This window comes from Seriola aureovittata, chromosome 2 (assembly GCF_021018895.1).
Source record: "Seriola aureovittata isolate HTS-2021-v1 ecotype China chromosome 2, ASM2101889v1, whole genome shotgun sequence".
NCBI classification, from domain to species: Eukaryota; Metazoa; Chordata; class Actinopteri; order Carangiformes; family Carangidae; genus Seriola; species Seriola aureovittata.
The window spans coordinates 9,821,692-9,848,062 of NC_079365.1; the positions used below are offsets into that span (position 1 = coordinate 9,821,692).

At 41.2% G+C, this 26,371-nt stretch overlaps 2 protein-coding genes across 3 annotated transcripts; both read left to right on the top strand.

Moving 5' to 3' along the window:
- The first annotated feature begins 197 nt into the window (after positions 1 to 197).
- Positions 198 to 3,267, top strand: LOC130176052 (globoside alpha-1,3-N-acetylgalactosaminyltransferase 1-like). 2 transcript variants are annotated; one of them, XM_056386895.1, is made up of 3 exons: positions 198 to 486; positions 1,265 to 1,327; positions 1,635 to 3,267. In XM_056386895.1, the coding sequence occupies exons 1-3, from the start codon at positions 453 to 455 to the stop codon at positions 2,585 to 2,587; spliced, it is 1,050 nt and encodes a 349-aa protein (XP_056242870.1). In that variant the 5' UTR covers positions 198 to 452; the 3' UTR covers positions 2,588 to 3,267. The 2 variants fall into 2 exon arrangements, with proteins under 2 accessions (XP_056242870.1, XP_056242878.1); XM_056386903.1 differs by lacking the exon at positions 1,265 to 1,327.
- A 4,586-nt stretch (positions 3,268 to 7,853) lies between these two features.
- On the top strand, positions 7,854 to 26,371 carry ell2 (elongation factor for RNA polymerase II 2). Its single transcript, XM_056386767.1, has 12 exons — positions 7,854 to 8,042; positions 11,251 to 11,298; positions 12,583 to 12,707; positions 12,821 to 12,984; positions 16,467 to 16,726; positions 17,046 to 17,170; positions 19,061 to 19,133; positions 19,216 to 19,933; positions 22,276 to 22,348; positions 22,749 to 22,920; positions 23,501 to 23,545; positions 23,663 to 26,371. The coding sequence occupies exons 1-12, from the start codon at positions 7,869 to 7,871 to the stop codon at positions 23,777 to 23,779; spliced, it is 2,094 nt and encodes a 697-aa protein (XP_056242742.1). The 5' UTR covers positions 7,854 to 7,868; the 3' UTR covers positions 23,780 to 26,371.

Here is a 26,371-nt window from a genome sequence, read left to right on the forward strand (position 1 = left end):
GGAAAGAATGTTAATCAGCTTCTCTCTTCGCTGTACATACAGTATAACTTTCTTTCCTTGTCTTTGTCTTATCCTCCACTTCTCAACTCCTCCCATCTGCCCAGATTCCCCACACATCTGGTTGCCTTGGGTTTGCTCCAAAACTGAATACTGCAAAATCCTGAGGGGGGAGTGAATGGGGGGGGGGGGGGCAAGAAGGAAGATATGTGAAGAAAAGTGAGAAGAAAAGTGAGAGGAAAATATTTTAAAAGCAGCGAGAAAAGAGAGATAAAAGAGAGAGGGGGCAAGGTAAGAAAGTATCAGTTACGGAAAACAGTGAGTTAAAGAGCACATTTCCAGGACGAGACAGAGTGAGCAGAGGAGAAACAAGGAGAGGGAGGCAGAGATTTTCCTCGCAAAAAATAGTGTGCTCAGACGAAGGTTTGTGTGTTTATCCATCAGCAGGTCACAGTATGGCGTTGTTTCCACTCTGCAAGACGCCCACAGGTCAGTATAACCTCAGCCACTGCTCCACTTCTTCTGCTCGTCCTATATCTGGTTGTGTTTCCCCTCCCTTGTCATTGTTTTTATGTGTCACTGCTGTACTTGTACGTGCTCAGTGAAAGCTCAGCTGCTTTCAAGACATGGAGATTTAGATTGAGCCAGCCTGAATGAGGAGCAAACAGAGCGAGAGGGGTTTTTCTATGAGCAATCTGGTCTTCGAAATATGTCCAGGAAAACAAAATAGGTCCTCGATTATTTCAAGTACCTTTGTGAATTTCTCCTAAATCTCTTGTCTGGTGAAAGAGCAGGCACATCACAGGAACGTGTGTGGAGAATATGAAGATAAATTTCTGTATTAAGTCATTTGTGCTTCTGTCTCATGAAGTTATAGGTAGCTTTTGGATCAATAGTAATCTATCTTCATAAATCACTAACATCCATCAGACCTTCTGCTCTTTCTCTTTGCTCAGTTAGATGACATGGTTTTACTATGTTGTATATCCCAGTTGCAACTTTGTTTATTTTTTGTGATCAAATGTTTTTTTTATTGTTTTTTTTTTTGTTTGCTTTTTTATACTAAACTTCCTCAAAAGAACAGAACTTTATGCACTGTGATTTTCCAGTTACACAGGCTACAAATATTGCATATGCTTCAGAGATTGTGCCATCATGGTTTCCTACACCTGTCAGGACTTAGAACATGTGCTTACTGGAAGAGTACAGCATCTGGTACTGGTTTCATTAAATTTGCATGTGCATGTGTGTGTGTTTGTCCACACAGGAACTGTCAGGGTGACCAGAATACAACTGGTCCTGTACTGTTTTCTCCTGTCTCTTATCATATGTAAGTGCACAAAAGAATTTATTCTACTCTAACACTTTGTGCCAGGACATTAAATGCACATGGAAAATTGAGAATAAAATATAAGAATATAAAACACAAACTTGTTGTTTAAAGTGCATGCTAAGTAGTTCCCATCCCGTCATGTTCAGAAAGTTCTGTTGTTTGTATTCTGTCTTTATCGTGACAAATTGGTGGTGAAACATAAAATTAGGTCAGTGGTGATCAGTTGGATTGAACTACCTTAGTATCACTTCCTACCATTTCTCCCAAAGAGAGTTTGTGTTGAAATCATCTTTTGCTTCCTCAGACTTCCTCCATGGACGGAAAACTGCTGCCAGTGTAAAGTCACCTCACCCGAACTTTCACGCCTTGGACCGAGGAGGGGTCATGACAGCCAGGATGGTTGTGAAGGCAGCGGTGCCACAAACTCCTGTGCAGACACCTTGGGGTGCGCCTTTAGTGTGGGGTGACACCCGCAACTCGGCCTGGCGCAGAGCTAAATTTGCGCAACAGGGGATCCGTGCAGGTTTGCTGGCCCTCGTGGTGGGATCTTACAGCCAGTTTGTCCGACGTTTCCTCACCTCAGCTGAAATCTACTTCCTCCCTGGTCAGATGGTCACCTACTACATTCTCACAGACAGTCCTCGTTCTTTGGATCCCCCCATTGAGTTGGGGCCTGAACGACAGCTGAAGGTGGTTCCTGTCGCAGAGCTGCCTGGGTGGGACAGACTGGCCCATCGCCGCATGGCCCTGCTCGCTGATGCCATCAAAGACCCAATCAGCAGCGAGGTTGAGTACATCTTCTGCGCTGACATTGACCAGGAGTTTGTGGCCCCTGTGGGAGAGGAAATCCTCGGAGACCTGGTGGCCACGTTGCATCCAGAGCTCTATGGGATGCCACGAAATACATTTCCCTATGAAGTGGAAGAAGTCTCATCTGCTTCTGTGGATGAAGATGAAGGAGACTACTACTACACCTCAGAGTTGTATGGTGGGTTGGTTTCTGAGATGTACACACTGGCTCGCACCTGCTCTTTGCTCATTCTGCAGGACCAGGCCAATAGGGTAGTCGCAAGGGGCCTTGAGGAGAGCTACCTGAATCGCTACCTGATCGACCACAGGCCCACCTGTGTGCTGTCACCAGAGTACAGCTGGTGGGACTCGGCCCTGGCTGCTGATGTGCCTGTACAGAGACTAGTCTCCTTGGGTAGGCAATGTGAGGCTTACGATAAGCAGACGAGAGAGAGGAACAAATGTTGAATGAATGTAAAAAATCTCACTTCCACATGAAGGGCTACTGTCTCTATTGTTGAATTACCTTTGCAAAGGGTCTCTGCTCAAAGATTAGCAACTAATGTAATAACATAACAGGAGATGGGGGGGGGCAATAAAGTGAAAGCACATATTCCATCTTTCTTCAATTAATAATTTAGAAATTTTCTGTTAGCCAATAAATGCAGCCTGCAGTCACGCAAAAGCAAACCGCACAACCTGCTCTCAATTAAAGATCCATTTGTGTGAGCAGCACCTCTGCGTGCCTGCTATCTCTTCCACAGCAGACAAAAACAGAATTGACCTGTCTCTTTAAACGAAGCACTGTCCTCTCCATTAATGTCAGCTGAGGAGATACTGCTCCAGTGGCTTTGTGGTCAGCAGCGATAAGAGTCAACAGTGTAAGTGCACACATTCCCCGCAGTGGCCAATCATTAACTGGAAGGGCTGCTGTTTCAAGGTCTTTAAATACCAGGTGGGAGAAAAATGGATACAACAAGATGCTGTTTCCTACATGTGTAGAAGCTACTGTGTTCGAGCTCCAGCAAAAGCTAATGTAGATTTGAAACTGCAGGTGAAACTGGTTCAGGATGTGTTGAAGTGATTATCCATTAAAAACTGCTGTTTTGCCCATTTATGATTTGGAGTAAAAGGTAAAGTCAAATGTCCTGATGTCGGTGGTTGTTATGTTGTCAGTGAGTCTGCCTTCCTCTTTCTCCCACACACACACACACACACACACACACACACACACACACACACACACACACACACACACAAATACACACACAAATACACACACACACACACACACACACACACACACACACAAATACACACACACACACACACACACACACACACACACACACACACACACACACACAAACATGCCTCCACATTTACACACTGCTTTCTCTTCCTTGTGTGCTGTGTTTTAATGGGAGGGTTAAGCAGCAGCAGATGGCTTTTTCTCACTGCCAGACAGAATCTGTCCTCAGGGCCAGATCGCCACGTTGAGTGAAGTTGAAGGTGAACTTCAGATAATCCTACGAGGCGAATTTTCTTTTCTTTTTTTTCTTTCTTTTTCTTTCTTTTGCTAAAATCAAAATGATCACTGCCACATACTTGTGTTTCCATAGACTCATTACCAGTATTCACAAGCCAATTCAGTTTATTAAACTCTTATCAAACTTGAACTTAATTTCCGAAGACTGTCAATACACTTAAAACACCCTGCCTTGACATGTGTGCATATGCATATAGCACAATGCAACTGCTATCTGCAGATATTCCTAAACATCTGCTGTAGATTTGTCAAGAATACCTCTGTTACTCATTGTATATATAAAAGCTTTTTACATGGGCTGCCTGATCCATGCTGAGTACCACTTTTCATACTCTAATCTTCAGTTTAAAGAATTATTGGTTTAATCCTTGTCATGTGGTTTGCTGGTGGTCAAGGAGCAGAGTGGCAACAGCAGCATAACCTAAGGCAGAGGAAGAGGCAGTATAGAAATCCTTAACATGTATAGCCTACACATAATGTGTAATTATAATTACCAACACTCAAATTCTCATGTGTTGAAAAATAACAAATATAAACCTCCCTTGTGCAGATGGAGCACATCTTTGCCTGTGCCCCAAACACGTGCTGTTTCTTCTGGTGTGTTTTAGTTTTTGCTCATGTGAGCGTGTCTGGTATCTGGTGTAAATTTTGTATGTTTAATTTGAACACAAAAATTAACATATTGACAGCCCTCAACCATCCAGTGTCATGCAGACAGTGTGATGTGTTCAACTGCAGTAATGTTAGCTAATCCACAAAAATATGCAGATGATGAATACTTGCTCTAATTTATGGGTAACTACATTAACAAAGCAACTTTAATGACCTAACAGATGTGTAATTTATTAAGTTTGGGTGATGCTAATGAAACATTGAGGCTAATGATAATGGGCTGCTCTGATAGCCCACAGCCGGATAGTAGGATGGATTTTCAACAATATGCAACAATATGCTACTGTTATCATTTGTGACTGCGCAAACAAGAGGAGGAAGTCAAGGTGAGTCCAGTTTTCCCTGGAAATATCTCTTTGTATACATTGTAAGTTGATGAACATGGGGGCTACCTGGTAACAATGTCCATATAGAGAAAAACATAATAAATTTTACATTTTACATTTTGTCCTTTATCTGTATCCACAGAAAGCATATATGACAAAAACCATTAACATTTAAGCTCACCTGTCCTGCATGCATCTGTTCTGAAGGAGGAAGCTGAAGCATCTGGAGAATATCCCCAGGACATTGCTGTGAGGCAAGAGTGCTGGCTAATGAGCCGCTGTGCCACTGCAATACCTGCTTATTATCGTCAATTACAGGTTACTTACAGATAAGTTAAACTGCAGGAGACTTTTTGATGATGGTGCAATTACTGAGTCGCTGGTAGGTGTTAATAATTCAATTCCCCTTGACTTTTCCTGTGTTTAACTATGCATAATAATGAAGCGATGTTACAGCACTGTAAATATGTCACACAATAGGGTGAACTTTAATACTGAATCGATTCATATCTCTGACTATTCAAATTATCGGTGTCTTATCTGCTACATATATCTCTTATCTAGCTGCAGAGATCATTTAATAAGTTTAATTAATATCCCAATCATTCAATGATAGGTTATACAGTGTGAGGCCATAGGCATTTAACTCAACCCAGGTGCCACAGAATGATGTAGCTTTGAACTTGAATTGACAATGTTCAGTCTGTATCGAGCTTGTACACAATGTTTTAAAACATACTTATAGTTTCAACAAAGCTGCAACAAGATATTCAACCATCATAGAATAACTGCAATCATTGCTTCTTGACCCAACAGAAACATCTGAGCATAAACCCAGACACAGAACAGCAAAGTTTGACAGAGGGTGACTCAAAGATATGTAAATCATTCATTGAAATAAGGAACGTTTATTTTAACCAATTCAGTTATCTGATCTCAAATTCCAATTCCAACTAAATGGCATAAGAGAAGACACGGTAGATCTTGCTGCTCAATATATATCAACATGCTACATGTAAGGGGCAGTGAGTGACCTAAACACACACACACACACACACACACACACACACACACACACACAATTGAATTGAATTGAATTGAATTAAAATGATAAACAGTTGGTGTTCATCAGTGCTGCTTTTCATTCACATTAATGCATTATAAACCTTTGAATATTTATCCTGATGATAAAGACTGGACTCTGAAAAGATTTTAGTGGGTGTGGGTAACACATACTTATCGAGGTTTACTTCATTAGAAATGTGGTAAAGAATCACATGGGAAGCACATTTAAATGTTACCCTAACCCTTTGAAAGGGAGCGTCTTTATCACGGTTACTGATTGTAGGCTCCAGGCTTCAGCCACTAAAACATGTGCCTCTGATTAGCACCAAAATTGGAGCCTGGCCAAATAATCTACCTATTAATGATTAACCTCTGTAGTCAGTCAGAACAGCTTGTAAGGTAGAAGGACATCCCTGGTATCACACAGAACTGTAAGCTCTGTATTTCTGTAGACAGTTCTGTAGAACTGTAAAGTATTTAAGGAAAAGATCAGTGACTGAGAAATGAGTGTGTAACATTTCCTCGACCTTGAAAAATGAAACAATTAATTTAGCTTCATTTAGAAAAAAATAATTGTCAGTGTTTCAGGTGACACAATTAGCAAGATGTGACTTATCCATAGTCCTCCTGTGTTTAAACTTTAGCCTCAAACAAAAGATGTGTAATTTTAACCCATTCCTCACACTGTGCTCCTAAGCTTCCATCAGGTGACACCTTCTGGGCTTCTGTAAACACAGGAGCTCTAAAATCAATGAGTCCTATCCACCCTAAAGGCTTTATTTAATTGTTTGCACAGCAGGCAACCTGTCAGACAAGAACAGTGTACCTCTGGAGTCAAACAGACCTAGTATTTAAAATGTGAATGTATTTAAACCAAGAGGACAATAGAATACGGGAAAATCCAATGTTCTGAGGTCAAGTTACAAACCCAGTCACCCAGAGCAGATGAAAGGTACAATTAATTACGTTAATGAATGTTGTTTTCATATTTTACATTCCACACGTGTGATTTAATCTATAATTTAATTAATGGGAAATACAAAAACAGGAACAACTAGTCAATGGGTTAATGTAAAGTCAGAGTCAAGAAGTCTCAAACATATGACATCCGTGTATGTGTGTGTGTGTGTGTGTATAGGGAGAGAGGAAAAGACAGAGAAACAGAAACTCATCAGGGCCATGGGTGGGGTGAAGAGCTATGGTAATCTGCTGGATTCACACAGGCCTTTCCCCACCCTGCCCGAGGCTACGCCACACCAAAACATGCTGCCCTAATCACCGGGTCAAGGGGACTGACACTGGGAGATAGTGGAGGTGCAGCTCACAGGGGGACACACTTGTGCCCATTATGCTGATGTCACTTTATATCCCACATCATTAAAGGAACCACATAAAAGAAGATTATAGGCCAACAGTTTAGTTGATAGAGGTGTCTGTGTAGGTGTAAAAGTTGTTAAAGTACAAAATCAAAAGCATATTACTTGATTTCACTATTGAGCACTAATACCTCACAGTGTGTGTCAGTCATTTTATTTTTGAGAAACAGAAAGACCATGTGCAAAAAAGTTTTCAGTGTATAGACAAAGTATTCCACACTTTTATGGTACACATATTTATGTTGTGCTGATAATTATCACAGTGCCTGTATGTGAATGAAGCTGGGTTTAGCAGCAGTAGAGTCTACAAAAGCTACCTTTAACAGTTTCAGTAGGCCAGAATTAGTTTTACCATGTCAGCAAAACAGAGCAGGCAGTGGCAGTTTTGCTAAGAGGTAACTATGTGTCTGAGAGAGAGAGGCAACTATGTGTCTGAGAGAGAGGCTATTGGCTCACGGAGAAAGAGAAACTAGTTACTGGAAATTGTCCCTTTAGCAACACCTTTACACACCAAGTCTGACATTAAGCAGTCTTGGTTCTGTAAATACACAGCAAGAAGTAAACCTGCATGGTGTACCTCTGAAGCACAGTCATATCTTCTAAAGCACACCATTGTATGCTACACTGCCAGTTGACTGTTGCTGGAAAGTGAAAAACTAACAAGCTAACAAGTCAAGACCAATCCACTACAGTCAGCCCTGTAGGCACCAGCTATAGTCCCTCCCCGGCTCACAGTGAGCACAGGGAGTCTGGGCTGCTAAATGCTCCAGCCTCAGAGGGACGATGGTGGAGGGCTGGTAAAGATGGCGGCGCTCTCCGAGGATGGGAGGTACGGATTAAATTGTGGCCAACAGAGCGCAGACAGAGTCACCGTATTGCACGTCAAATTGACCGAGACAGCACTGAGAGCAATAGAGAGCTACCAAAATTGTATGGTGAGTGAAACCGGCGTTTATTTCAGTTAAAATTAGCCTTTACTGTCGGGCTGACAAGGCTCGTCTCAGCTGGGAAGCCCAACTGCCACGCACAGCTAAAGCTACAAAGTTAGCTAAGCCGTTGACAGAGCCAGTTTCTCCTTGGTTTTTCTATTATATCAGTTTTGTGTCATTAAATTAAAAAGCTGAAGAAGATAAATGAGCCTTTGCCCTTATGTTCTGGCCAGGTTTTAAGAACTGACAATAGTTATTTAACCTAGAAAACCTGTAGGTAAAGTTAGACGCTCTGATTAGCCAACGTTAGCTCTACGTTAGTCCCCTGTGCAGTGCTGTGCTGGCCAGCCAAGTCCATTTTTTTCTTGCCAAACTAACGTTACTTTGACCAAATTAGGAAAGTGGTAATTTCATATCGACGAATACACTAGTCACCTGATTCATACAGTCTCATAAGCTGAGGGTTTAAAATAAACGCTTAGTTAACTAACCCGAATTTAAATTCGACGAGCTTGTATTTGTGTCAGGGGCAGGGTGGAAATACAACGTTACGGACAAATTAAAGATAATGTAACTTCATTACTAGTTGGTGGCGTTAAATTAAGGTGGTTGGTGACTGGCTAGCCTACCATATGGTTCAAAGTTGGGGCTAGTCCTAAAACCTAACATCACAACCTGGCAGGCATATGAAGCCCCTAGTCCATCTTATCACTTTATAGCTCGGTTTTTTTTAACTTCATTATGAAAATGTTGCCGTCAGACGAGCTGCCACACTGTAGCTACACAGGATGTAAGCTAAATCTGTGAGCAACGGACAAATATTCAATTTGGGCTTGTTTGACACATAGCTGAGTTTGGCATTATGAAAAGAGGCCAGCAGTTACAAACATATAGTATCTGGTAGCAACAAAGTCTATATATTTTTTTAAGATAATAGGGCAATTGTCCTTGCTGCCCACGTCATTTGTATTGTATGTACTCCACTTCATCAGATGTACTGCATTTCACCCCAGAGCTTGACACCACCAGTCATAAAGCAGCTTTTGAAACTTAGTGTGCAAATAGGACACTGCATACCTGTGTAGATTAAATATAACTTGTTAATCTTGAACTGTACAAATGGTGTAATCTTGTTGAGGTGCTACACAGGTGAACTAATCTGGAGAGGTCTCTGCAGTCTTGATTTGAGGAGGCCTAAAGCCAAGTTACCTGACCTTAACTCTGCCAACAACAACGCTGTTACATAACACAGTGACTGGGCCCAGATCTCCACTCAGGGCTGATGCACTGTAGCTTAGCATGGGGCTGAAATGATCAGAGGTTTGTGCAACTGATTTTTTTTTATGGCACCTAGTGTGTGCCCTATGTATGCCACACACTAGTCACACCCCTGTATGTGAAAGTTTTGCTCTCTGTCAGCCTTATATATTACAGCGATTGCCTTAAGAAAAATCATTGTTTGAAATGTGGCTATAAAGAACAATTTCAAATGATTATATAGTCAGATTTGACCACCGCGAATCCGAGTCATCACTAAGTTGAAGGAATTCTTTTGTGACAGCCCATGCTACAACCTTATTGGATGTGGTAATGTTGGTCTGTACGCTGCATTGAACGGCAGCCTGCCATCTCTTGCTGACTGAGCAGCCAAAACTGCCTGCTGTTTGTTTCTCTCTCCCTCTCAGTAATGTGTGTTGTAGCTCAACCAGTCATCGAACTATGGTAGCTGGCTATCTTTGTCTTTCTGTGGTGATGTGAAATGTGATCAGAACTGTGTGTGTGTGTGTGTGTGTGTGTGTGTGTGTGTGTGTGTGTGTGTGTGTGTGTGTGTGTGTGAGAGAGAGTGTGTGGACTGGTTGGTGTCTGTGTGTGTGTATGGATAGTGGGGGAGGGAGTTGCGAGTGGAGTAGCTTAGCTTTAACAACCATGACATAGTTCTTTCAGTCTGATTAAAAGTGTATATATTTTATTCTGAATTATCTGCATAGTGGTTTCATGTATGAGTTAGCAATCATGTTTTAATGTCCAGGAATGTAGAGACGCTGTCAGTAAGATGCACATTCCATTCAAACCAGTTCACGCAATGTTTCTGAAGTCTAAGGTCTAGCCAACTGGTTCCTCAGTTGCCTTCATTTGTGTGAAGACGCTGGGAGTCCTGTGCTTTCCTGTCCTAACCTATACTGCGCCAGAGCAGCCACTGCATAATTGTGGCTGTCAACTGCATTTCAAGTAGCCACGGACCACAAACCTGCAAATCTACACAAGACGAAGACATTTCACAAATACTCTCTTCAAAATATCTGCTGTGTTTGACTGTTGTCCAAATTCCACCACTTGTGGCCAGATAAAAGCAAACAATTTTACCTACCTCACTACCTAAGGAGGTGCAGGTAAAGCTGACTCACATGGTCCCTCTGTAGATTATAAACTTAAGGGCTCTGAGACACTGAGCCCAATGTTGGCTGTTAGTGGACCGTCATCAAGTATTTGTGACCGACAGTTACCTCTGGTTTCTGCAGCACCACTGGTCTGGCACTAGTTGGCCCTCATTGTTTCATTTGTCCCATTGAGCATGATAGGTTGGCCTCCACTAGTTGAAGGTGCATGAGGCTATAGCTGAAATCATTTATTGATTAATCACTTAATCGATCGACAGAAAATGAATGTCACCATTTTTTATAATCGCTCACTTATTTATTTATTTTCTAGACTAGATGTCGGACAAAACAATATTTGACATCACATTGGGCTTTAATTAAGCATGTTTTGCTATTTACTGTTTTGCTATTTACAGACACTTTTTTGACCAGATCACTGCCTAGTCATTTTCTTTCTCACGGACACAGAAGGTATGTGCATGTCAGCCATCAGCTACCTGTCGGCTTTAGTCTTTACACTATGTTGAACTGCAACTTTTAACAGAATATATGAGGCAGTGTTTGCTCAGTCAGCTTTTGTCAGTACTAGTCACGACGTATGGTTGGTGTGATGGAACCCTAAGGCTCTGCTGTTTCTACAACCAAATGTTGTGAGCTCTGAAGTGTCAGTCAAGTAGTGTAACATGTTCTACAGGTTTTACACCACTGTTTTTTTTTTTTTATTTGTTTTTTTTGTAGCTGTTCTTTCTGACCTACCCAACTAGCATTGCTCTGCCAACAATCCTTTACATTTACAGCAATGTTAAGATTGAACTGTTGTTTTCTTTCACTTTCAGAATGTACCTTCTTCACGGCCAACAATACAATTCAAGGGACTCCAAGGGGTAAGTATTGTTTTTCCCACATACGATTTGTGTTTGCATCAATTAGAGAAAAGTTATTTACTTATTAATTCGTTCGTTTAGTGATTTTGTTTTGCATTTATTGAGATAAGAAATAGCCATGCAGAAGGTTGAACATTTTTAAAAAGATTTTTGCATTTATTCAGCAATTTATATACTATGCAGTTTAATAAAAACAAGATTTTTTGCATCTTTGTGTGTTCAGACATTTTACCTTCCATTGTATTGGAACAAGTTTTATATTGTTTAAAAAAAAAAATCTTTGTATAGATGAGTCGAAAGAGAAAGAAGATCTTTCTTTTTTTTTTTTTTGGAACAGGATGTGCATAATGCACATGTAGTAGATTTTGATTTTTAGTTTTGATGTGGTAATTAATTCAGAATGTGTCATATAAGCTGTGTCCTCTGCAAATTAGCAGCTGAACTGTTCAGAGAAGCACAAACCAATTTCGGACCTCATCTGAAGTGTATAAACTAGGGGTGAACAATAAATCGAAATATTGTCAAAATCACAATATGGCCATTTACTTCATGATATTCTCCAGCTGTAAGGGAACAGGCATGTTTGGTAAAGAGCCCAGCAAAAATCACATCATCATTTTTATGTTTTTCAGGAAAAATGGAATTCAAATATTCTCATTAAAATCGTGACTCCTATCGCAATATGATTTGATGATGATTTTTTTTTTGCATGTAGTTCAGCTCTACACTGTTTTGCACTGCGTGTAGACCTGAATGATATGCAAAGAAAATCATACTGCAATTATTAGCAATTTACATTTATTGCAATTTTGATATGATTTACAATTTAGCAACACATTTTACCTTCATCAAAAAAATTTCAGCTCCTGTGATTTGGATATTGCACCTGCCACCTGACCAGATTGCCATTTTGATAATATATTGATTCATTGTCCAGCCCTAACTGCTTGTAGTCCATGATTCACGTGACTCACATACAGCCTCCTCTTAGCTGCTAAGACCTCAAAAGACCTTCCTGTCTCATGCTAGCTTCCATGTTGTTCACATCAATCTGCATAGTTCAGATGTAGACACTGCCTCTATACAGTCTGTGCCAAACACACAGTGAACTGTATGGAGAAACCCCAGGTAAGACTTGATTATGGTTTGAATTTAGCATATGGCAGTTTTATAGTCATAAATAACTGTGTATTATTCAGCTCTCCACAGTTAATGTTCTCATACACCCATGTGTGAATAGATACTGTAAGTTATGTTATTCTCCATTTTTATGTGAATTTACAGCGTATTAAAATTCCCAAGACCAATTCCTCGTCAGACACCTTCAACAATTTTGATTTCTACCTGTCTAATGTGGGCAAGGACAACCCTCAGGGAAGCTTTGAGTGCATCCAGCAGTATGTGTCGAGGTAATGGTAATCACTGGTCAGCTGAATCAACTGTTACTGTCTTACCACACGTTGCTAGAACGTAATCCCTCTCTGCCTGACATTTCTTTCTCATACTCCCTCTTTGTCCACAGCTCAGGGGCCTCACATCTGGCATTGTTGGCAACGGTACAGGACAAGGTCACAGTGTGTGCCACTAATGACTCCTACCAGGTGACCCGGGAACGCATGACCCAGGCCGTGGAGGACACACGTGAACGTGGGACCAAAGTGATCAAACCTGGGGGCCAGTACAGAGGTAAGGCCCTCAGTGAGGTCTCCCTTATCTGTAACTGCCACAAACAGATGCCAGGTTGTATTCCAGCACAGCAGCATGGATTTACATTCTATCAGCACCTATCCTCTCTTTTCAAATTTGGCCCCTTTTTAGGGACTGAATAGGTGAAAGCTGACAGCCTGACTCCATTCAAAGCCATTATTGGGAATGACTGAGCCATTATGCCGTCTCAGTCTTTTCCAGATTATGAGTTTAACTGATAAGGGCCTAAGGTGGAAGAAGAAGCTTTTTCTGTTTTTATTGACATATAACCAGCTGAAATTATACATAAAGGGCTGAAACCAGTTTCTAGTTCACTGCGGCACGTGGTGCGTGAGTCAACAAGCAACACGCAAAAAGTAATCTAATCTAATTTGGTTTATCAGCCTCACTCATATGTTTTATCCAACTCAGTGCAGGTAGGGCAAGGGATGTGCAATGAAAAAAACTGCTGATGTAATCAGACTTTCTTGTTTTTCAACAAAAATTATGTCATAAATTATTATTACCCGTCATTTTAATTTTCATGTTTTAATCATAATGAAACATTGCCTTTTTAATTTTTAAAAACTGCTCAATGACAATAAAATTTAATATACTGACCAAACTTACTGATTATGCATTTATAAGAGCACAGAGAGATGAACAGAGATACCGACCATGCAGTCAGTTTTCACGTCAACACCACACAAAGCAGAGTGAATTAATTTATTTCCTGCAGTAACAGTGAACGGCACTAAAACACTGCAGCTATTGTGCCTAAACAGGTAAATATGAAAAATACAGTTTTACAGAATTAGACAATTATAGTTAAAATATGAACAAACCATTTACAATTAAAATTAATCGAACTCAGTTGACCTGCTGTAGCCTAGCCTAAACTCAGACTGTGCTCCTTATCCACATGAACTTAGGCTGGGTGCTCACTTGAGCGTAATTAAACACATTGGGAGATTGCTGCATAGGTTATTAGGTTTTGTTTCTTTGCCCCAGACAGACATGGCTGTTTTTACTTTTCTTCTAAAGGCTGAATCCATGCTCTGCTGCCACATTGGAGACTGAAATTACCAGTGCCACTTCAAGACAGTCTACAACAGGTGGTCTACATGTGGTTATTGACACAGTTGGTGTGGATTACTTAACGTTACGGTAGATTGGCCTCAGAGTTCTAATCTGTCAAAGTGACTGACGGCCTTAAGATTTTTCTGTCACAGTTCAGTCAATGACAGCAAATATTCGGTTGAACCGACCCCTGGATGTAATACCTTCGTGCCATATGTTTTCTTTCCCTTTCTTTCCTTCCTCCCTTATTTTCAGCATGTGTTTTTTAGTCTTAACAGAAGTTTGTTCAAACTCCCAATTACAAAACAAATTCAGGCTCAAGACTTCAGATGTCATAACTGCCAGACAGGAAAGACAAGCCAGTATGTTGCTGAGTTATATACCTGCTCTCAGAATGACTGTGTTACCGGGCTTTTTTTAGTTTCAGACCAAGATAATATGGTGAAGACCAAATAAAGTAAAGGTGAAAAAATGTATGCCAGTGAAGGAAACCACAAAGAACGAGTAGTGTCACTTAGTCTCTGATATGGAAATGGTTTGGCTGCCAAAGGCCCTGTTCAGGTCCTGTCTCGCTTGATCCAATCAGAAGTGGAAGCTCCAAGTACATCAGTTCACACCTGGCGTTAAAATGCGTCTCCCCATGCATCTCGAGTGACCACTTGTGATCAGACCTCACGTCCCTTCTCTCTTTGCAAATACACACATATTCGTTGTTGTTTTTAGCCAGTCCGACTGTGACAAACAGGTCCTTTTATTTATTTTGGTTGGTGAATTAAATAGGGCAGTTGTGCTTAAAAGCTGGATTAAATCTCATTTTAGTTAACAATCTTCACTTAATGGACAAATTACAAAACTAACCCTAACCTTTACCCTAACTACAATTTCTAACGTCCACAACTGAAGAAAGACAGAAACATTTATTTCATATGCCCTCAAAAATTCACTGCTCTTGATGTTGTATCTTTCAGCTGGTCGGGGACTGTCACAGTGGGGTTTATTGGCATATGCAAGCAGGCACTGTTTTTCGTCAGTGTGAATATTATGGCTGGAAATTTAAAATTCTTTTGATTGAACTTTTAAATTACAGTCAACATTGATGTTTAAAGGACAGTTATGAAGCCAACATTCTCAAAAAGCCAATTAATGAGAGAAATGTGAGTGAGAAAATACAAGAGACATGAAACTGAAATTTAACAATATTTGGATATGTACTAAAGCAGAAAGAAAACACTCAACTCTGGAAACAGGAGACAGGTGATCACTGAGATTGCCAATATATTTATTATCAATGGTAAATGTATCATTTAAGCATTCTGTTTAGTGTTTGTTTCCCCCCAGAATATCATGCATAATCACTCAACCAGTCAATAATATCAGTTGGTTATGTACAGTATTCGCTTGTTATAGTTGTTTTTTATGCATTATGCAAAGCCAACTCAAAGATCTTTATAGTCAGAACTAGTTTGTTAGATCTAAGCCCTTGTCAAAGACTTCCTTGGTCAAACCAGAATCAAAAGTCTAGCTCAGTTCACAAAATTTTCAATGCGAGTTAAAACCTCCTCAGGCATGTTTTGTGGGCTCTGGGGATATATTTGCATACACTGGCCCAGTTAGAAACTGGGAAACGAGAGGTGCAGCCGAGAAAAGGGGTGGGACAGGAGCTTGTGGCAGCTGGTTTGGAGTGAGCACCCTATTTACTAATGCAAAAGGGGCCTTTAGTTTCTTGTTTCACAGGCTGTTAATTTCAGGTAACACAGGTGCGCAACTTGTGTTTTTATCATTGTCTGTAGCCTGTATCTTTTAATAAAAGCTGCACAACCGTTGTCATTTGGAATGCCTTGGCATTTAATATTCTAAGTTACTATACTTTTGTGCTCTATATGTTCTCTAGTACAGACTCTTTCTGAAGGACAAAACCTAAGTACTTAAACTTTTTACCTGCTGCAATCTGTTATTTCTCTGCTAAACAACACAAACTGTGTGAGCTTACACCACCTCACATTGCTCCTAGTCCTGCTTTTTGCCGAGAAGGGAGGGGGGAGTTTTCCTTTCTCTTCCTCTCTTTAACCTTAATCTCTTAAAGAGCTTTAGAATTTCATAATGGCCGTGAAGCAGTATAGAGAAATGTGCAGGAATCCTGACTCAGCACATGGCTCAGCAACACAGAACAGAGGCGTCTTGCGTTCTGGTCACCAAAACACTTTAAAATCAGTTGTTCAAACTACTCTAAGTTCTATGTTTGTAGCTGCACATGAGACCAATTTCAATAAGTGAATTGAAGACACAGGAGGGTTATTGTGCAAATTCCTGCCATGATCTGTCAAAATGGCAGAACAGTGTGTGATGGTTAACTGCCCTGCAGAGAAAAGGTGTTTAACATTTTCTTTACCCTTTGTCTCTAGGAAAGCAAGTCCAGATCCGTAAGCTTGCACTATCAACCCCAGAGGTGGTCCCAGAGCGCAAGCGCTCCACACCCATCAACCCAGCCAACACTATTCGCAAGTGCCTTTCCAATAACCCTGTGTCCCAGCGGCCGTTCCGGGACCGCATCATCCACCTGCTGGCCCTGAGGTCCTACAAGAAGCTGGAAGTGCTTGCCCGTTTGCAGCGGGACGGTATCAACCAGAAAGACCGGAACTCACTGGGGAGTACCTTGCAACAGGTACTGTAAGGCACCTTGTGTCCCAGTGATTCGCATTTACAATTCTCTCTTATACCGAAAAATCCAGCAACTAACAAGCTTAGTTTTCACAAAAGCTGATACTTGGGCTTTTGACACGTGTACCTGCGTTTTTCAAGATCGAGGTACACAAAACAGCCCAAAAACCGAAATCCAGTTCACAGTATAAACGCTTCATTCACTTTGAAAAGTCACGTTAAACATGATTTGCATGCACAGATGTTTGGCCACCACAGAGAATATGAAGTTTCTATTCGTGTGTGTGTGTGTGTGTGTGTGTGTGTGTGTGTGTGTGAGACAGGTAGCAAACCTGAACCCCAAAGACAACACATACTCACTGAAGGACTTTATTTACCGTGATGTCCAGCGAGACTGGCCTGGCTACACTGAAGATGAGAGGACCCAGGTTGACCGGATCCTTACTCGGTACAGAAACTACCAATTAAGCATTTTAATGACACTCATACAGCCTTATTTAGTTCAACTAATAATGCATTTTAATTGTTTGGTATATAGTACTATTAAATATTTGCACAAGTTTAACCCATTTATACCGGGTGCTGCGTAGCGCAACATTGAGTCTCCTGCCGGCTACTGCGTAGCGCAGCATTGTTGATTCCTCGTCATTTTCATGACGCATGCAGCATATAAATATGTCAAATATGTATAAATATATCATGAAAATGACAAGGAATCAACAATGCTGCATTGAGCCGGCAGGAGACTCAATGCTGCGCTACGCAGCAACCGGCGGGAGGGGCGCTACGCAGCATCTGGTATAAATGGGTTAAAGTGATATTCTGCCCCCAAAGGGTTGAAGATGATGAGATGAAGCTGTTTTCAGCTTGGAGTAATGTTAGTTACAATGGATCTCATGCCTTTTTTTTTTTTTTTTTTTTTTCTTAAATGAATTTTCTTTTTTTTTCTCACAACCCTACCTTATAATTCTTGAGAATAGAGCAATTTGGATTTGGACTGTATTGCTGTATAGAGTGCCAGCTAATGGAAGGACAGTGGAAAAGTGGTTTATACTGCAGGAGGCGATTTTAAGAGGAGGAGGCTTTGTTCATTATTTTTCTTCTGCATTGAAAATCTGTTACCACCAAAGCACATTGTAACTAGGGATGTCAGGGTCATGGTTTTTTTGCCACTGATACCGATCATCTATGAGTGAGTCTCACACACTTTTTGTAAAAGTTACACGGCCGACATGTTTTGGTGGCCTGTCGCGCGCAAACACAGTGATCGAGGTGGGACTAGACTACACAGCACACAGTGCTTTTCTCAGCCAGAGACCAGAGTATTAACCACAGGTGACCAGTTTTAAGGTGATCTGTGACTAGAACTATTAATTCCAATCTACCGATCATATATTTTGAATGAAAGTCGGCCGATCATGATCAGCGGCGGATCAGTCGGGGCATCTCTAATTGTAAAAAACTTGGATAAAGGTGACCATATTAGAGATGTTCTGATACCATTTTTTCTTTCCTGATACTGATTCCAGTACATGAACTTGTGTATCAAACATTCACTTGAATGAATTCACTTTATTAATAGATTAGAATTTCATGGCCAAGGGTCACTGTCACCTCTCAAAGCACATTTTTGACCATAAGTCAAGAATTATGACACAATTTGACACAAATGTCTAATTGGTTAAAATAATGAAGTGATGACATTTTATATCCAAACGGTCAAAGGTCAACTTCACTGTGACAAGATAATGTTCTGCAAAAACACTTTTCTGGCCATTATTCAAAACTGTAACTCAGGAACAGAAGGGGAGATTGCCAACCAGCCAAGTTGCAGGAAATATGATGATAGAGTCATACACCCGCAAGGCAGTAATTCTAGTTTTTACACTAAAATAATATCTTTTTCCCAATTATTAACTAGAAACTATACAGTTTGATGCAGTTTTCACACAATTTCTTGTGTGGTAAGTCTCAAATGTGTTGAAGGCATTTCTTTCCTCACATTCGCAAAGCGGATTTTCAGCATTTTAAATCATACATTATGCACATACACATTTGGTAGCTTGCAGTCTTTTTTGCCTTTGTCTGCACACATCAAGCTGCTGCTGCGGGCCGCTAGAAGGAAGGTGTATATGACTGAAAATTATAACTTCTGTGTCCTACATGAGCAGTGAGTTTAAAATAAGGACACTCTGGAATTGCTCACATTTGCTTTAATAAAAGTATGACTTCCTCAGCAGGTCCTATTGTAATGATAGCTGAGCGCTGGCCCCTAATGTGCCCTTTCTTTTGTCTATTGCAGCTCCCCACTGACACCATTCTTTCCTTTCTTTAACAGCAAATTAGGTCTTCCTGCTGAGACACTCTCATCAAACACTTCTCCCAAAGACAGTGTGCCCACATCGCCCCAGGTATATGGAAAAAATACACTCTAAAACACACACCCACAGTCAAGTATGCAATTTTCACCTCAATTCTTGGTGTTTTCTACAGAAGCGCCAGCCAGACTTTGACTTCATAGATCCATTGGCGCCTAAGAAAGCCCGCATCTCACACCTCAGCAATCGAGGGCCAGCCGCATCTTCATCCTCCTCCTCCTCCTCTGACCGCCATGAGGACGAGGGCAGTCCCAGCTCTAAACGCTCGTCCCTACCCTCCAACGTCACCTCGGGCCCTCCCACCCATCTCCCCATTTCTTCCCACCCTCCTGCACCCTCTCACCAGCAGCCCAGCCCGGCCTCCAACTCCAACTCACCCAGCACCCCGGAGGGCTGCGGCACTCAGGACCTGCCCATTGACCAGAGTTCCTCCTGCAGAGACCCTTCACCCAGTCCCTTCTCCTCAGATAGGACCCTGCAGGACCGCTTTCGGCACCCAGTCCCAATTCCCAGACCAGCCTCCTCCCCCAGTCCCCCCCCTCCTCCTCCCCCCCCTCCCCCTCCTCCTCCTCCTCGCACCTCACTCACAGTTACCTCCACTGTCATCACCAGCCCTCCTTTGTCCAGCAGTACCAACAAGAAGGTCAAAAAGAAATCCAAGAAGCACAAAGACAAGGATCGAGAGAAGGAGAAAGGGAAACGGACCGAAAAAAGCAGCAGTAGTCCTCCCAGTGTGGCAGAGCGGGCTGAGGAGAGTCGTAAAGCCAAAAAGAGGCGCAGTGCTGAGGAAGAGAAGAGAGAAGTTATCAACAAAAATCCTCACAAAGATCAAGGTGTGTTTCTGTCTTGTTAATCATCTGCATCATTAAACCATACAAGACTTAATGATTATACCAGCTTTTTCGAAATCTAGATGTTTTTGTGGGAATGTGTTTGGACAAAACCACACAAAAAAAGAAGGTGTTAGATTTGTGTGTCGGAGGTGTACATAATGACATGAATAATTACTGAATTCCATTTAGCTGCTTCTATTTCATGGTCCTGGTATTGTTCATGCTGGCTCACTGTCATGTCTTATTGGGACACACCTGTGGTTTTCCTACTATAACAAATCAGAATGTCTGCTGTGAAAGGTCTGTGGGTTGACTGTATTTCTCTGTCAGCTTGATAATTAACGTTCTGTCATTCTGTTTTCTCTGACCACATTGCATCTGTCTGCCGGTCGTTCCGCTTTGAACTAAACAAGATAAGAGAAATCAGGCCTGACTCTGTATGCCACCAAGTTTTGGTCCAAGTCATGGTTATCTTTCACCTGGACTACTGCAATGCTCTTCTGGCGGGCCTCCCATCACGCACAGTGAAACCTTTATAGATGGTCCAGAATGCAGCAGTCCGTCTGATCTTCGATCAGCCTAAAAGGGCACATGTCACTTTGCTACTCATTGGCCTACACTGGCTACCCATGGCCACTTGAATCAAATACAAGTCACTAAGGTTTGCCTTCAGAGTGAATTCTGCACCCATCTACTTGAACTCAATTATGCGTTACTCCATGGAATGTTGTCTGGCTTTGCCATCCCTGCATACAAGACAGTCTCAGTCCTCTGTTCTCATCTGCGGTTCCCTGATGGTGGAACAAGCTACCCAATCCTATAAGAGCAGGGGCGCCCCTCTCCATCTTCAAGAATCTCTTGAAGACTTATCTCCTCTGAGAGAGTGTCCTCTCCTAACACCCTAACATGCCTAAGTAGCAGTTACTGTGCACTTTCTGTGGACTTATTTAACTGATTTCCTTGCACTTACTGAAAAGATGTAGTACTTAGTAACTAACCCAAGGTCTCCTTCTACACTGAAGCTTAGTGATGTCCCTCACAAGTCGCTTTGGATGAATGCATCTGCTAAATGAGTTAATGTAATGTTTTAAAGAGTTCTGCTCCCTGCTGGCCATAAATTGATTAAAGCAACTTCAATGTTGTTAAGAAAAACCTTGTGAGAGTGCTGCCTTCACCTGCAATTTCGTGGAAAAATCAAATCAGGATTTTAAATGACGAGGATACTTGGACACTATAAAAGGCTGATGTTGATTTACCTCTTCCTTTGCACCAGCAAAATACATGTAAACCAGCTGATATCCAACTTTAACAACTCAGAGAGAGAGAAAATAGACTAACTACATCCTGTTTTACACTGGTCAGAAAACGTGGTGACGTAGTACTTTTGTCGTCAATTTGAAAGGGTGCAATCAGCATTCGCTCCCAGGTCAAATGAGTCATCAGTAGTCACAGGTGCTTATTGGCTCCGTCTCCGACCGGCAGTGATATAAACATGATGCGCAAGTGAACGCGCTACTTTTCATCCCTTTACCATGCTGTGATGTCTTCAGAGCACAAACACTGTAAACAGACCTGTCACCTGCCCAGCATGGTGTGGTTGAACCAGAAACTCCGCAGCTGCACCTTCTGCTGGGAGAGAACTGCAGCACCAAAATAAGTTTTAAAAACACACAATCACCAACTGAAGCGTATTCCCCTGCATTTAGAATAACCACTTATACGCAATAATTTTCCAGTAAAAAGGATATAATCCAAGCAGCACTTGCATGTGTTGTGACTGACTTTCCAGTCAGTTTATCTTTCAGACTTTGGATTGTTGCTCACCATGTTTCAGTGTTTGTCTGCACAGTCTTTGCCTGAACATGTTGAGGCATTGATCTGAGTTCTTCTTTACTCTGCAGTGTTTATATTTGGTTGAGCTGACATTATAAATGTTGTGGTTGTAGTTTGAGATGCTCTGCTTCCTCTCAGTCTGTTTTTGTAGTCTGTCCCCTTTTTTTTCCTGAGAACTGCGTCGTGGGCACCCTCTTTTTCATGCTGCCATTTTTGAAGATCATACCGTCTGTCTGCTCCTGATGGATTTGACTACACCTGTGGTGCAATGTCTAATATACCAGAAATTCTTTAGAATAAAATGAACCTGCATATTTACACCCACAGGCAAACAATATAGATAAGCTACTATAAATAATACATTGTCCATTTTGACTGTTAATTATGCAGCTAAATACGGTTTTCCAGTGAGTGTTGCTAATCTGTATAATAATTATAAGTATTGATACTGTATATTATGGATTATCAGTGCAGTGTTTACATTCTAACACGTGGCTCTTTCTTCTCAGACTCTTCAGACAAAGAGAAGCCGGTCCAGTCCACTGAATTCTCCTCCACAATTGAGATGCCTGATTATGTAGTGTGAGTAATTCTGGCCTACTTTACCATTCAGATTTTCCATTTCTTCTCTGCAACACATTATGAAAATACAAATTTTGAAATGTTTGATTTTCATTGAACAGGATGTTAAGAACAAGCACAGATTTGAGAATTAGGACACAGGAAGTGCAGCAATCACAGAAATGTTACATTTGTGCACTCTGGTATTCTTCTGTCATCACTGTACTTGGACTGTTTTGTACTCTCTACGTCATTGATAATAAGTGCAGGGAAAGTTCCCAACTTTGTCTAAATATCATTGGGGAAAGGTTTGCTCCTTTTGGAGTGCTGATTTCTGCCTATTGACTGAACAGAGATTTCTGAATTCTAACTGTGGAACATGTTTTTTAATGGGGTCTAATCTCCTTTTCTGTGTTTACAGGAAGTACATGCCGTTGGTGTCCTTGGACCAGCGACAAAGCTACAAGGATGACTTTAATGCAGAGTATGATGAGTACCGCCTGCTGCACGCCCGTGTAGAGAGCATCACCCGTCGCTTTACCCAGCTGGATACCCAGTGCCGGAAGCTGGCACCTGGCACCAAAGAGTACCAGGTCATATTGAAACACCTTAATTCACTAGACTGTATGATCTTAATCAAACATTTGTGGTGGCTTTGTCATCATAAGATGACAGATTATCATGAGCCCTCAAATGAGATTGTAGATGATAATGATACATAGTGCAGACATGTTTTTTTTTTTTTTTTTACTTTTCATACTTTGACCAGTGTTGTAATTGACTTGTATAGAATGTCCTGAAGCGCTTGGCTGAAGACCATTCAGAATTGCCTGAATTGCCCAGACATTCTTTTTTATAATAAACAAAAATTATTAGTGCTGCTACCACTCAACATCTGCAGCCACCAGGCAGCACACGGTTGTTAAGTGTTAAATGTCATCAGAGATTCTGTGCTTCTGTTCAGGCTGCTGCTATTGTGCCAAGTTACAACACAGAGCTTTAGTGTTTTGGTTTCTGTGCATGTTGAATATAAGTCGATCTACACCTTTTCCTGTTTGAAAATTAGTAAATGCAGAGTAGTGTTATTTATAATTTTGTAATGTTTATAAATGATGCACATTTGTACTAAACATGCAGAACTATTTAACTCAATTTTTATTTAAAATTTCACAGAAGGTGCAAGAAGAAGTCTTGAAAGAGTACAAAAAGATGAAACAAGTAAGTAGTTAGACTTCTGTCTGTTCGCGGTTAGATTTTGTTTTTGTCAACCACAGCAGGAGCTGCTGTCTGGGGTAAAAGCTGCAGTCTCATATTTTGTCCATGTTTGTTTTACAGCACAGCCCCAACTACCATGATGAGAAACAGCGCTGCGAGTACCTGCACAACAAGTTGGCCCACATCAAGCGGCTAATAGCTGATTTTGACCAGCGCAGAGCCCAGGCCTGGTGCTGAGAGCACAGCACACATCTTCACTAATCAGTATTGAGAACGGAGTGTCAAACCAGTAGGGGGTGTCCAACTGGCTCTTATTTATTAACACCCCTTAAGTTACTGCCTCCACAACAGCCCCTCTCCCCTTTCCTTTCCTTTTCCTTCCCTTTTCCCTCTCCCTTCATCCTTCTTCATTCCTTCCTCCTTTTTCCAGTCTTTGATTCCACAGGCTTCATTGTTGCCTGCAATCTTGAAAATCTCACTTTGACTTTTTACCCCCATCTTTCGCTTTCTCAATGAGCTCCTGTGGAATTTCATGCCACTGTACCAGTGGTCGGAGCTGCCTGCATGTGTGATGGGGTTTGGGGAAAAACTTCAACTCTTCTAACTTTTGAAGGATTTATCTTGAGGCAAAAAAAGAACAAAAAAAGTATTTTTGAGCATCAGAGAAAATATTAACATGTATTTAAGTAAAAAAAAAAAAAAAAAAGAGGGAGATCTATTTATTTTGGGACTCATAGTACAAAAGAGGAGTCGGCAGATGATATATTGTTTAACTTTTCTTGAAAACAATGCAAAAAAAATTACAGCGGCCTTATGTGTTTTGACTTTGTGAAGCCATTTTGCACGCAAGATCCATTATGTCATCTCATTTGGCAATGATGTCTCTCCTGGCTCACTTCCTCTCTCTTCCCATGAAACTGTACTGGATAACTCTGCTTCAAGAAATTGCTGTCATTGCTGAGTTTGAGGCTGAGGAGGAAGGAAATGAGACGGGAAGTAGAAATCACTTAAGCTGACTGAGAAGCAACAACAGTATGTGTGCATGGATTGTAAATTTAGTTGTAATGACCACGAGGGGTGGTGAGGGTGGGGTGAATTAATGGAGTATGATCCCCCATCAGTGGGGGGGCAGTATTCCCTGCACCAACAGTGTTTAATGTTCACGGTGCATTATGGGTGCCTTAAGGTGTTTACACTCGGATATGTCGAGTTGGGCCGACCCTTAGAGGCCACAGGCTATACACAAAGGAACTACAACTGCCTGGAAACAGGTTGCGTATGTGTGTCTGTGTGTGTGTCTGTGTGAGAGAGTGAGTGTGTGTGTGCGTGTGCGTGCACGTCTGAGCGGTTGAGGAAGGAGGGGTTGTTAAGTCTGGAAGGAGTGTTACAAATTGTAGGAGTGTATGTGTTTGTATGGTTGTGCATTATGTGGAGTGACAGGTGAAAGGAAAAAAAAAACGTGGGGAAAAAAAGTGAGAAATATGAAAAACAACAAAAAAAAGCTGCTATAGTGTTGGACCAGCCAGAGCACTCAGGATCAACCTGGCTGGAGTAACAGTACCTGATCTTAATTGAAGAGATGTAGATGATCCTTGTTTTCCAGAATGGTTCATCTCTTAACCCTGGAAAGGACTGCGGCCACCTCTTCAGCTTTATCCTGCGGCAAACAGTCTGTGTTTCTGTTTTAGAAAGAAGCAAAAACTCGTCATCCACCAGAGGACTAATCTGTATTACAGTGTTAAATGTATTTAATTCTCAGTTTGAGTTCTGCAGAGCAGTGAAAGGTTTCAGAGTAACTTTTTTTTTTTTTCTCTCAACATTGATACCGATTTAGTTTGATGGATGGATGAATGGCTTCTATATAAAATCTTTATTTCAACAAGGGAAAATTTTGTTTACAAACCTGTGTTAGTATGTTTTACAAAAATTAAAGACTTTTTCTGGGACAGCATCCATGGAGTAAAATTTCTGATTGGGGCTTAATTTTAGGAGACATTAATACCAGAATACATGTTTCATTCGCTGAAAAAAGTAAACACCCTTATGTTTGGGGATGTGAAGGGGAACTTAGTCACTGTGCCCCTGAGAAATGTCAACAATGGTGTTGATTACACTTTTGTGGTGGTGAGCCCCTTCTCAGCAGTCTAGTATAATATATTCAGCTAGTGTGGACAACTTTTTCCCCAAAATAGAGATTTAAGTTCATATTTACCAGGTCTATTTCACATAGATATTGGTTGTGGCATTCTGTCAAATAGTCAGTCTCTGCAGTAGACTGGCTGTTTTGGTCGGCTGTCAAAATCAATTTACCCTAATTACAAACTCACTCAAGTTATTTTGGACAGTAAATCAGCACTTGTATCTTGGAGGTGTCACAACAGCGGATAAAAAAAAAATGTCCACAAGAGTTCAGGCTCTCCTCAAGATTCACACTTACCATAGCTGTGAGCTACACGTTCAGTGTTTTGGTTTGTGTGTTCTTTTTTCCTGTGCGATGGTCAATTTCCCAGAATTTAGAGTCACAAAGGGTCACTCTGACAAATTTACTTCGGAGGCCAAGTGTTGTCCGTCACCTGTGACCTCCATTCAGCCTTCCAGAGATTTCTGTTGGGTCTGAACAACATGAATTACCCTCAAGTAGGTCATTATAGTGGAATGAATGGGAGAGGAGGGTTGCTAAGAGTCTTAATGATCAAGTGACAAAGTAAAAAATACCCCGGCACTGTTTAGATATGAGAAACCACTGAAATCAAGTAAATTTGAGTGAAATCTGATCCTTCCCAGCTGAAAATGTACGAGACATTTCAATAAAAAAAATCACAAGTTTTA

Bases quoted from the DNA above. Each gene is read 5' to 3' on its own strand.
- LOC130176052 (XM_056386895.1), top strand. From the start codon at position 453: ATGGCGTTGTTTCCACTCTGCAAGACGCCCACAG. The intron at 487-1,264 runs GTCAGTATAACC...TTGTCCACACAG, and splicing joins ACTCTGCAAGACGCCCACAG to GAACTGTCAGGGTGACCAGA. The intron at 1,328-1,634 runs GTAAGTGCACAA...TTGCTTCCTCAG, and splicing joins TCTCCTGTCTCTTATCATAT to ACTTCCTCCATGGACGGAAA.
- ell2 (XM_056386767.1), top strand. From the start codon at position 7,869: ATGCTCCAGCCTCAGAGGGACGATGGTGGAGGGCTGGTAAAGATGGCG. The intron at 16,727-17,045 runs GTACTGTAAGGC...TGTGTGAGACAG, and splicing joins TGGGGAGTACCTTGCAACAG to GTAGCAAACCTGAACCCCAA. The intron at 22,921-23,500 runs GTCATATTGAAA...AAAATTTCACAG, and splicing joins CTGGCACCAAAGAGTACCAG to AAGGTGCAAGAAGAAGTCTT.